At 33.9% G+C, this 13,486-nt stretch overlaps 2 protein-coding genes across 2 annotated transcripts in view; one reads left to right on the forward strand and one right to left on the reverse strand.

The window, feature by feature from the left end:
- Positions 1–13,486, reverse strand: part of LOC111504827 (uncharacterized) — a 116,672-nt gene that overhangs the window by 59,460 nt on the left and 43,726 nt on the right. The gene's annotated exons all lie outside the window — the stretch shown is intronic.
- LOC111504822 (uncharacterized) lies at positions 8,984–13,322 on the forward strand. Its single transcript, XM_023159526.2, has 3 exons — positions 8,984–9,091; positions 9,182–9,713; positions 12,734–13,322. The coding sequence occupies exons 1-3, from the start codon at positions 9,077–9,079 to the stop codon at positions 13,069–13,071; spliced, it is 885 nt and encodes a 294-aa protein (XP_023015294.2). The 5' UTR covers positions 8,984–9,076; the 3' UTR covers positions 13,072–13,322.

Consider the following 13,486-nt stretch of genomic DNA (forward strand, 5'->3'; position numbering starts at 1 on the left):
GTATCTAGAAGTATCTACTAGGCCCAATACCGACTAGAATTCAACATTGAAAAAAAATAAAATTGAAGCAAAGATAGCTTTGTTGCTGGCCAAATGCACCTATAAAAAGACATGGAGGCTCAAACCTTTATAAAGATACAATTTATGGGCGACTAAAATATTGATTGTAAAAAAAAACGATAAAAGAGAGTCTCTATCGTGGTTTATTGTTAAACCAAGCTTCCAAATAGGTTATTTTTGAGCCCTGGTTTTATCTTGGAACAAAAACTGCAGAGGAAGATGAAGATCGATTTCCCATTCAGCTGGTGAAGTAAAGTGAGAGACTGCAGTGAGCGATCGTTGTTAATTATGAATTAGATATGTTTGAGTTTTCTGTTAATATTATAGATTACATTTCCATAGAAGATGCACATGCACTAACTTATGCTCGAGCTTGGCTTTTGAGGGCAGTAAAGTCCAACAATGCATTCGTGGTTCAGCTTAGTACCACTGATGAGATATATGACAGAGATGAATATAACTGTCTGGGGTTCGATTGAAAATGCTTTGTTATTGACTCTAGTTACAATAATTGAAAAATACAAAGAATATGAAGTTTGAAGAAAATGTACTGATGTTCTATTCTTTCTGTAAATAGATTCATCTCACCTTATTTGAGGCATATACGTACTATTCGGAAAATTATTCAAAATAAACTTCATATGAGCTTTGAATTTGGTGAGATGAATTCATTTATAGTTTGTGGTCAATATTAGCACATTTTTCCTAAACGATAACGCGTATTTTATATTCATCATTACAAATCATGAACTTCAAATACTTGGCGCATTTGCTTTTTCAGCTGCAGGAAAATCCGGAAAGACCTGCAGCACCCATCATCTGAATATATTGATTTGCCAACGTCCTCTCTTTCATGAAACAAAATATAGGGTGTCTCCAGTAGCGCCAATGAATTCAAAACATCGCCAGAACACTTCGAGACAATACTATCGTCAAACCAGTCCGTTTCGTCTTTGACCAATGCGTAATAATGACCCTATTCAACGCCAGAACTATAGTCAACAATGACTGCATGAAGATTACAATAGTGGTCTGCTAGATTGAATTGTCCATCTTTTTCGAACTTTCGTAAGACTTTGGTGCATCCGTCAGAAGTTGAGTCATGTTTGAAGATCATCTGGGTCATTATTAGATTGATTGGTGCCTCAGCTATACTTGTTTTCTTATAATAGTCAGTTAGTTTGGCCCATGTTTGGCAATACAGTTGATCATCACCTGTTAAAAGTTCCATTTTCAGAGGATTTGACAAATAAGCTTTGAACGGGCTGGTTATCAGTCATATTGGGAAACGCTAGTTTAAGTTCCAGAAAATCACATACGTTTTTGCTACCTTTTGAACATTTTCTACAAAGTAAACAAGTGGGAATTTTTCCAGCAAAAGATTTACAAACACACGACGAGATCGACTGTACGGATTCATTTAATCCAGAGCGGTCAGAAGTATTGATTCGGCTATTTTTTGCTCACGAAGAGTATTCAACATGAACCTCAAAAATTCGGAGCCATCCCCTTGTTGTCCTAACGAGTATCTAGTGGAATTCAAAGACTCCAGGAAATCGGTTGCTTGGGAAAGATGATACATTCTTTCGAAACTTATTTACTCTAGATAGAATAACGCAAAAATCGAAATGAGAGCTGAATACAAAACATGGATTTCTTGAAAGTTGTACGACGAAGCCAAATTCAATGGATATATTATTAGAAATTTGTGATAGGAATAAGTTTCAGGACCTAGTGACGTATTTTAAAATGAGCATATAGAGAGAGTATAAATCACTTTGTAGAAAATATAATGTAGAAAATATAATTTATTTGATGTTCATCAAATTACATAAACTCTTGAGAATATTGGAAGATTTCACATATTGCGGTATCACATGAACGTTACCAATGGAAAAATTGCTGCAAAAAACATGTCTATATTCAAAATTCCAAAGTTGAGGTGCACCAACTCTGACTATACCGTCAAGAACGAACAAGAAGTATATACACAGTAGCAAATCACATTATTGTAGGTAATTGAAAACTCATCAAGACTATAGAAACATCTTTCTAACAGAAACGATTTTAATTTTTTTAAACAATGAAAGACTGCATATTGAATTCAATTTATTAGGCGATTAGTTGTAAATTCTGGGTCCTAAACGTTTTGGTGCAATTTGAGTTATCTTATACTTAGCCGCTCTAACGTGTATCACTTGCTTTTGCCGAGTTGAAGTTTCGTGTATAATGAAACTGTTTCTACATGAATATTGCCGCTGCAAATAAAAAAGATTCTACAAAAATAAAATTTTGATTATTGCCGTATATGTCCAAAAACTTAGTATATTTTTATGCACTGTTTGGAACCTTCGGTGAAATAATGAATATCACTGGAGTTTTTCCTAACACCATACCGTTATTTTAATACCTCGAGACGTGTTTCAATCACCATCGTTTTTAAAACGATGAAAACCAAAGATAATTATATCTCAGTTCCATACAAGCAATACACGAAGGACTTTGGAAACATTTTCAAGGAACTAGGTATGAAGGTGGTTTTTGACAGAAGTCATACACTACAGAACTTTTTAGGAAATCCAATCAACAAAGTCGAGAATTCGGAAAAGTCTGGAATTTAAGAAAATAAATGTGAGTACTGCGATGCAAAATATTATGGACAGACAAAAATAATATATCTATTAAAATAAGATATAAGGAACCTTTAGCGCACTTAAAATATGGAAGACCTGAATAATCAGCGGTGGGTAATCATATATTTTGCAACAAAGCCATTCCATAGACTTTAGTTCATTGAGATTAGTTAGACAAGTTAACAACAACAGGCATCTAGATGCCCATGAGAGTGTAGAAATAAGAAAACATAATAATATTATGAATAATGATAGTGGACCAAAACCTGATAATATACTGTATAGCTTGTTAAAATATTATTTCAGTTATTAGATTCACCAGCCGCGGTGGTAGTGCGCCCTACTCACGATCGGAAGGCCGTGGGTTCGATTCCTGCCCCGACCAGATATTTTTCTTGAGAGAATTTATCTGGTGGAAGCTGGGATGATTCTGCAACCGTGTTAGGAATCACAAGTTAAAAGGTAAGACCTCGTTAGTCATTAGCTCGCACAAGTTTCTCAACTTCTGAGAGTTGTCGTTCGTGTGGGGCGACCGCTGATTAACGGAAAAACAGAGTTTTAAACATAAAACAGAAACCTGACTATTACATAAGGACACTTGCAAAATTATTTAAGACTAGTAGATAATGCAATATTGTGAAAGTAATTTAAGACACTTAAGACGCAGGTAACTAGAAGAGGTATTTATGGTATAAATAAGGGTAACATTGTAAGTATGTTTAGTTTGATCGTCCTCTAGGAGATGATCACTTGGTGATCGAAACACATGTAATATTCGACTTTAGTATACTGAAACGTACTCTCTCTGTCTTACTATTTACAAAATCTCCACGCATAAAGTCGTCTTTAAAAAGACCTGTATAAAAACACACTATGTTGTTGTTTGATGAGAAATTCACGATGAAGTTTTAATATCAATGGATACATTACCACATTACCTAACGGGCATATAATAATTTTAATTCAATAATCTTCTTTATATCCAATGAGGAGTCAACCTCTTTTGATGTGGTGACTTGTTTTATTGTATTGATATGTTTCAATTGTTTAAATGTAACATTCTTTTCGATACGGTCATCCTCGCCAACACTATTCCTTGAAGATGATAATAAATTTCATCGAAATTTTGGAATCTCCCTAACTATATCATTAAAGAGGAGCTGTTGGAAGGTAGGTTACACTATACTCGTATCGTTTACTTGAACTATACAATAGTAGTACACTCTGAAAATGCAAATTCAAGATGTCGCAGCTACAAAATGGCGGATAGGTATTTTTTCACACCTACCACAATAGGTGTATCGAATGACAGGCCGTAAGATGGCCGCAACTACAAAATGGCGGAGGAGATGCAAAATTAGAAACTAAAAACTTGAAAATGAAATAGGTAAAAAAAATATGATAAACGGTTTTATTGAAAAAAAATGATGTAGATAATTACAAAATACTAAAACATAATTCGGAAGGTCCTAGGCAGCAGCCATCATACCACTCTCCTCAGCAATCTACGGTATTAATCAGATAAGAAAATGATAAAATTGTTGGGCGTAGTATTTGCATATTCTCTCAGGTTACGGTACGCCCAACGATCGCATTATTTATTCATCTGATCAATACCGTAGATAACTGAGGAGAGTGGTGTGATGACTGCTACCTAGGACCTTGCGAATTAGTTTTCAGTTTTTAGTATACATTATCTACATCATTATTATATATTTTTTTCAATAAAGCCGTTAACATTTTTTTTATTTTATTTTATTTTAGGGAATGTTCAAAATCATTTGTGATTTGGTTTTCTCAGAAGATATGCCATACCTGGTGCCATAATTATGTGAGCTCCAATTAGATTCAAAAGATGGGTTGATGTTGTTTTTTAAATACATGACATATTTACCCGTGTTAGGAATCACACGTTAAAAGGTAAGACCTCGTTGATCCTTAGCTCGCACAAGTTTCGACTTTTGAGGGTTGTCGTTCGTAGGGGTGCGACAGCTGGTTAACGGAAAAAAACAGATTTTAAACAGAAACAGAAACAGATTTGAAAATATTTTGGACCAACAAATATTGGTGTACAATCAATTCCGAAAACTAGTCTTATGATTATTCGTTTCTGCAGAAAATAGATTCTGACAACATTTCTCGTTCTTAGACAACTCCTGCAGCTCAGTGAAATGGGTGGATATACTATGGCGTTACCTATTTTATAATCCTGCACACGTTATGATGTTGTTCATGCGTTTTATGGCGAAGTTTAGGCAGCGTTCAATTTTGCAGCTATGTCTATGTGAGAATACCAGCTGAGTATCTCGTCCAAGTAAGAACCTAAAAATTTTACATTATCGGCTATGTTCACTGTGTAATGTGAACTATAAGCATTTTTTTACATTCAACAATCAGTTTCACTGACACCAAGAACTGAACTCATATATTGTGCCATCTATTTTCTCTTTCAACTCCTTTACGTTGTCGCCTGAAATCATGATAGTTATATTGTCAACATTATCTGTGATAAATTGGGGTAAATCATTTAGGTACATAGACAACAAAGAGAAATGGTGCGAAAACCGAACCATGTGGTACCCTCAGTTGAATTGGATATAAATTGGATTTTATGCCATTGTATTTAACTATCATTCTACGGTTTGACATGTATGATATGAACCAATTAACAATGTTGTCAGGAATTCTGAGTGATAGTAGCTTGATGGCTGCAATCTCAGTGCAAAACATATGCCTTACTTAAAAAAAATGACAGCGCTGGTAAATTTTATTGAGCAGATGTATGTTGCCTTTGCAACTATCGCACAACAAAATAAACTCAAGCGGCCTCACACATCGATGTGAAACGCTTGCAGTTGTATTGGTTTTCTTTTACTTTGAAGGTTTATGTTGAATTTTTGTTTTATGATGTTTAAAATAATAAAGATTATTGCAAATGATTACATTTTTGTTTGAGTAAACTTAATTTAACCAGAAGTTATTATCATAATTAACTATAAGCTGATGCGACACTATGACAGAAAAAATGTAGGCATAGGTATAAGCTCTGCTACCCTGCGAAACGGAGCAGCGCTGGTAATATAATCATTATCATTATTATTACTAGTACTGTTCAAGTAGACTTTTCCGGTAGCACAAAATGAGTGAGTGAAAGAAAAACGTCCAATTTTAGGTTTCTTATGAGATTTTTTTTTGTGTTTGGATTATTGACAAATATTACCACTATTTATTTTTAAATCAATTTCAACGTTATTCGTTTATCTCAATAAACGTTAACAACTATTTGGATTGGGGAATACTTAGAGTAATCTAATATGAGTCATATAAAAATTCAATAATTTTCCTATAGTAATGAAGTTCATTTCACCATGAGACTAGGTAGTTATATTTAGTTATTACAATCATTTGCTGTTATCAACGGAAAAGTATTGTTATAACATAGTCGAATAACGAAATTGTACGTCGTCAATACATATTTTTACCTGGCTAGGGGACTAGTTTTTAAGAACCTACCCTTCCTAAATTATTCCTAGGGTATCCAACAAAACTCATAATTCTATAACCCATTCAGTTGAAAAGTAACGCCGTTCGTAATGTTTTCTAGTAGTAAAAGATTTTAGCTTGTGATTGTCAGGGTCGTGTTTTCTGACGTTATTCTATAGGATTATTTGAAGAAGTTGAGGTAATGTAACACTCACAAAGTTATTGTCATGAAGTATAATAATTCAGTTCAGTAATATATTATTTGTTTTTCTATGTCAAAATTGAGTAGAAACTTATGCTACAAATATAAATACAAATACTAACTGTTGCACACGACTTCGTTTTGAGGACTTCAGTTTTGAGTCTTTTCAAGTTTTGGCTTTCTAATTCTCCATCTTTATACTGAAGATGTGGAAATCTTCCGAAAGACAGAAGCAATTAATTTCAAAATAAACTCTTAAAAAAGATGTGTAGATCATGCAAGGAAGTAACTTTCAGACACACAATAAAAAAAAAAAGGCATTTTCAAAACAACTGCCTTTATCTTATTGCCTCTTCAGCACCAATCTGGATAAAATTATAAGATGAAACACTCAAATCATTCATAATATTACGACTTCATGTAACGAATGACTTGACTCTACACACGTTATCGATGATATTCATTCGCTCATTTGAAAATATGACCGAAACTTGATGAAAATCTATTATAACCTATTCAAAAAACACACTTCAATATTGGATTTCCATTTGAACGAAGTGGAAATCTCTCAAGTGAAATCTCTCATTTGCTGACATGAGTAGATTTAATGTATTACACTACATAAATGAATTTGTTATTACAGTGGCTACAAAAATCGAATAAAAAAACTAGATGTCCGTATTTAAATAACATAAAATTCATGAAGAAATATGATGAACGAAACGTCGTATTCAAAATTGGTTTATATCAGACTATAACACTATAACAACTATGAAACAGTATTGAAAGACACATGTTTCTAGCTCATTTGTTGTAATCAGTAGGTACGGTATAGCCAAGTGCAAGGTTAGGAAATCCTTGGGTGGGAATGCATCGTTCATGAATTTTCTCTGCTTTTGATTGTATCAAATCAACTCGCTGAATTATGATCTATATCGAATACTAGACCCGGATGTCACGCAGATAGCCGAAGCTGCCTCATAGTGACTTTAGTGATATCTGTAACCAGAGATAACCTGACTGAAACCACAAAATGCGGCTGGCTTCTGTTGATGACTCCGTGCATTTGTGTTGTTTCTGCAACCAAGTGTTTCGTAACCTTGCACTTGGCCGTCCCAAGTACAGCTAATGAGCTAGAAATACGTGTCTGCGGTTTGCATATTTTTTGAATGTTTCGTTAATGAATTTTCCCTGCTTGATTGTATCAAATCAACTCGCTGAATTATGATCTATATCGAATACTAGACCCGGATGTCACGCAGATAGCTAAAGCTGCCTCATAGTGACTTTAGTGATATCTCTAACCAGAGATGACCTGACCGAAATCATTAAATGCAACTGGTTCCTGATGATGACTCCGTGCATTTGTGTTGTCTCTGCAACCAAGTATTTCCTAACCTTGCACTTGGCTATAGGGTACTGATGACAGCTAATGAGCTAGAAACACGTTTCTGCAGTTTGCATATTTTCGAGTGCTTCGTCTACGAACTATCCCTGCTTTTGATTATATCAAATCCACTCGCTGGGGCACTAGAAATAATCAGAAAGGAAAATAAACCAGAAGAACATATCATCACCTTGGCGGGACATTGCATCAAAAATACGTATTTCATCTATAACGAGCAACGATATATAAAAGATGAGGGTACACCAAAGGGCTGCCACTATCTTCCATCGTTTTCAATCTCTTTATGGAAGAAATTGAAACCAAAGCAGTGGCAATGCCAGACTTGAAACCAAAACTCTGGCTGAGATATGTCGATGACATTTTCGTGATTCGTTCACACGGACAATAAGAACTTTCATGGTTTTTCGATCACCTGAATCGAATCTATCTACGGAATAAATTCACGAAAGAAGTTTGAGAAGGTAACCAGCTCGCATTTCTCGATGTGTTGATCTTGAAAAAGCCTGACGGTATCTGCCACACCTATGAATTGAGAAATATAGTTCCAGAGAATCAGTCTAGGTCCAAACTCCAGTCATCATCACATCACACTGAATCAACTGCAGAAACAGTTCATGACTAGCTGAAATTATTTTTGTTTGGTCGTGATATGGTTCACACCGTTCTGAAGAGACCCTGTCCGGTACTGATGATGGGGTAATTCTATATCGTGGAAAGAATTGAAGAAATATGTGGTTATCAACTACCACAAGCTTGAAACAATTCTGGATGGTTGAATATAAAAACAGACATAATTTTATTTTATCTAATTTCATTTTGAATTCGTCCTAATTTTACTACTCTTTCTCCCTTACTATATGTCTTGCTGTCATTCCCCTCTATTCATTTTTATTTTTTTCCTGTCTCTCTCTAATATGTAAGTGAATAAATTATCTAATAGTATTGTGTATTGTATGTGTATTTACATAAGTGAATATTCGTAATGTATATAAAATATGAATTTATGTACCTAATTTGGTTGCTGGTTACCTACGACCCAAGCTCAGATTAGGTAGCCACAACCTGTGTTATTTAATATTTTCAATGAAAATCCCAATTTATTGTTATTGTATGCCTGAATATGAGTTCAGAAATGAAATCTGAATCTGATCTGGAATCTTTAAAAATATTCCGGCTGTCACTATCAGGAAACAACATTGATAGCCCCTCCTCCGAATTATACTATCAAATATTGACAGAGAAGGCAATTTGCGTTCCATCACTATATTCTGTATACTCAACTAAGGTCGAATGCTTAGAATAACGGTGCGTTTATACTGAACTCAGCCCAAACGATCTTACGAAAAAGTTTGATAGTGATACAGTTAATTTCACAACTTATTTTTTTTGTTTCAGGGTAAGATGGAAAAACAGAATGAATCTGCGATTTTAGAGGAACTTCAATGTCCAGTTTGTGACTGTTATATGAGCCCCCCAATTTTCATATGCAGTAAAGGACACAGCATTTGCGGAGAATGCTTCAAAAAAGTTAGAATATGCCCAAAATGTCGTTGTTCAAAACATAATACAGCAAGAAATTATTCACTCGAAGCTATATACGCTAAATTAAATATACCATGCAAGTATACAGAATCTGGTTGTGACGTAGTTCTTCCTGGGGAATGTATAAAGAAACATCAAAATGTTTGTAAATATATCGAGATATTTTGCCCCTTTAGATATTATGCTGACTGTCAATGGAGGAAACATCGAGGAAATTTGAAATGCCACCTTCAGGAAAGACATCCCCTCAGTTTCTACACAAGGGAAAAACAGAAATTTTTGTCTCCAAATTTCATTGCTTTGAAATGTTACCATTACATATATGCAGTAATTTATGCTCATCAAGAATTTTTTAGACTGACTTGGGATATCAATGGAGTAACAGGTTAGTGAATGCTGAACATATATAACCAGATTTACTATTTTATAACAAATCATTAGCAGTGCTCTCTCTTCAAGTGCGAATAAAATGCGCACAAATAACCCAGTTTTTTACCTTCATTTGACAGAATATTCTCATTGTTAATAAGTGGATACAACTTGATGCCAAATGAACTTATAAACTCTGTATAGAATTGAGAATGGTTTGTGTTTTTTTATTTCACTCTTACAAATACTTATGATTAATACATTTTTGAATCGTTATGATATATATAATATGTACTTTGGCAAAGAAACATTTTAGTATGTATGAAGATGAAGAAGTAGAAAAACAAAACCTTTCTTTCCCAAAAACTAATCTCTTGTATCCCTTCCATTTCAAACTATGAAATTTAAGTGTGAATTATTTAATGTCTCTGTATACTGTTTATAGTATGACTGCCTTTTTGTGTTACATAAAAGAAAGAGTGCATAATATTATAGTCGGCAACGAAAAAAAAGAATGAGTTTGCGCGAACAAAAGAAATTAGTGATAAAAAGATGGCATCGTCCACGTTGATCAGAAATGTGCGAGAATTTTGCGTTCGAAATTCGAACTAAAGTATTTTTAAAGCAAGATTCGAGCAATATTTCTTTGCTAATGAATCAACGGAAAATGACGTGAGAGGGCTAATCTTCTGAATGCGTGCGATAAAGAAGCCAACAAGGTTGATTCATAGTATTTGTCTTCCTAAAAGTCCGGAAGGAAAAAGTACAAGGAAAAAGTGGAACTGCGTGACAAACATTTCAAGTCTACACTCAGTGCTTTTGCGGCGAGATATGAATTTTATAGTGCCATTAAAAGTAAAATTGAAACACTTTAGCAGTGGACAGCGTGAGTAAGATGTTTAGCTGGAAGGTGTGCTTTTGGAATCGAGCTCAATGTAGTTTCACGTGACAAATTTATCATGGGACTTGATGTGAAAAATTCCCGATGAAAAAATCACAGTCGACTTCGACAAGGTCATAGAAATAGTGAGCAGCCAAGTTTAAAAAACGAAGATGAAAAACAGCCTACGAGTAAAACAAGAAGTTTTTTATCAACACATGGGTCAACGGAATTCATAACACCGAAATCGTCTGACGTCAGTGCTTTGACAAGCAAGGTCAAGTGGTGGGGAACAGGGCACTCCAATCATTAGAGTAATGACATCTTCAACAGGCAGAGGATGTTCGACGAGAAACATCGCAACATGGAGTCAGATTATGACGTGTCGACGCCGTCGACACAGAATTGTAAACACACAAATACAAATGTTCTCCCATCATACAAAAGATAAGTGTTTTTTCAAAATTCATTCATGTAATATTCGTATACAAGAGGGTCATCGGAATTAGATGTTGGCGAGGATTTAGAATCAATGTTTACTATAACCTCAAAACTAAAACAATATGATACAATTTCTTTGGATGACTGAATTTTTGGCAGTGTATTTTTGTTTGAATTGGATACGGGGGCCTCAGTTTCAGTAGTTTCCAATGAATATCAGTAAAAATATCTGAACCGTTTTATGTTACACTCTGCAAATAAAACTATGTCTAGTGATAATTGATCAACAATCAAGCCAATAAATTATATATCTATGCAAATAATGCTTACAGGGAAATCACCAATTCTACTACATTGATCAAGACGGAACACCACTGTTGGGTCTTGATTTTTTCAATTCATTCAAGCTTTCAATTAATGATTTGAATGAGAATTACTTTGAGAGAGTTGACAGTAAAAAAAAAGTACTTCTTTATCTTCATTTATCATCTTCTTTAGGTTGATATAATGATGGCACTATACATTTGGTAAAAGCAGGAGCACAGCCATATTTTTTTAAGCATCAACTTTTGCACTTGTGATGCACTGTGTGGAACCTTTGGTGTAGTAATGAATATTACTGGAGTTTTTTCTCAACACCAAACCGTTATTTTAACACCTCAACACATGTTTCGGTCACCAAGTAATCATCATTAAGAGGCAGATTAAACTAATCCTTATTTATACCATACATAGGTATATGTATTTACCTGTTCTAGGTACCTGCGTCTTGAGTGTCTTGAATTCTATTTTACTATCCTTTTCTATCCCATCTACTTGTCCTAAATTGATTTTACAATGCGTTCTTATATGATAGTCAATTAAATCTAATAATTGAAATATTATAAGACATATAAAATTAATTTCACATGTTGCCTTATCTACCAGCCTTACATAAATTTTACAATGTGTCCTTACGTTATATTTGAGAGAATCTAATGATTGAAGTATTATAAGCTTTATAAAATTAACAAAAGTAGATAGGGCAATATTGTGAAATTAGTTTTATATAGCTTATAATATTTCAATCATTAGATTCACTTAACTATTACATAAGGACACATTGTAAAATTAATTTAAGACAAGTAGCTAGGGCAATATTGTGAAAAACAGGTAGATACCTGTATCTATGTATGGTATACCTGTATACCTGTATGTTAAAAATGAGGATAGCTTTGCAAGTATGATTAGTTTAATCTTCCTCTTGAAGATGATCACTTGATGTTCGAAACACGTGTCGAGGTGTTAAAATAACGATTCGGTGTTGGGAAAAACTCCAGAGTAATATTCATCAACTTTTGCCTTTTGCTATGCGTGAAAACATTGAACAAGGCAACACAAATATTATATGGTTTTTGTAATAAACCCGTTAGATTTTCAAACTAAATTCACTCAGATCTTTCAGAAGGTCTTGATCTTGAAAGTAGTCATTTGTTATCTTTCCCTTTGAGGAAAATTTAATTTAATAACCAAATGATAAAAAGCACTTTGACATTATGATATGAATTTTTTGTTCGTTCAATATTGAGATCATATCCGTCTCCCAGGGACGTATCCTGAACTCTTCTTTGGATCAGTAGAAAATTTTTCAAAATAATTCGATATTTACGGAAAAATTCACAATTTCTAACCTAATAGTACACATTTAAATATTTATTCGAACTATTTTTTCACAGGTATGACAAGATGGGCTCTGTATTTCATAGGACCTCCGGATACAGCAAAACTGTATTCATACAAACTGGAATTTTACAAAACCAAGAAAGATGCTCATGCCATTTCTTTGACGTTCAAGACTATATGCGAACCTAAACCCGAAAATGACACTATGAAGTTTGTGGAACATCACTGTTTTTACATACATAAGACTTTATTGAATGATTATTGCAATGACAAAGGTGAACTAAATTATAAAGTAACTATTTACAGACCTAATAATGATCATGTTACTGAAATTGGTTCACTACTCGATGGTGTAAACTTCAATGCTAATCGAAGTGATCAGAGTGAATGAAATCACTAACAGAATGAGAGATGAGCATCATTTTGATATTTTAGACAAATTTTATCATACGAAAGTGCAAGGACATCTTCCTTACGAAGACGATATCTGTGCGATGGGTGAAGACAATTATACACAGGTTCCACTTCTTTTGTACCAGTTTACATGTTTAATTAATTGTATTATACTATTTTTACTGCCCTGAATAAGCTTCCCAATGAGAAGCGGAAGCTTCACAAAGTAACACAGAGTTTTTATTAAAACTAATTAATACAGTTCATTGTATGATTTTCACTATAGTGGAAATCATACAACAAACTGTATTAATTAGTTTTAATATGGAATTTCATCAAGTATCGGGTCAGTTCTATTCAATTAGAGTTTTTATTCTCGATTTTTGTCTGAGATATCACGTTAATTTATTTCC

The sequence above is a fragment of the Leptinotarsa decemlineata genome, unplaced genomic scaffold, assembly GCF_025532065.1.
Source record: "Leptinotarsa decemlineata unplaced genomic scaffold, Ldec_3_MD MMD2_tig00078346_RagTag_RagTag, whole genome shotgun sequence".
In the NCBI taxonomy this organism is placed as follows: domain Eukaryota; kingdom Metazoa; phylum Arthropoda; class Insecta; order Coleoptera; family Chrysomelidae; genus Leptinotarsa; species Leptinotarsa decemlineata.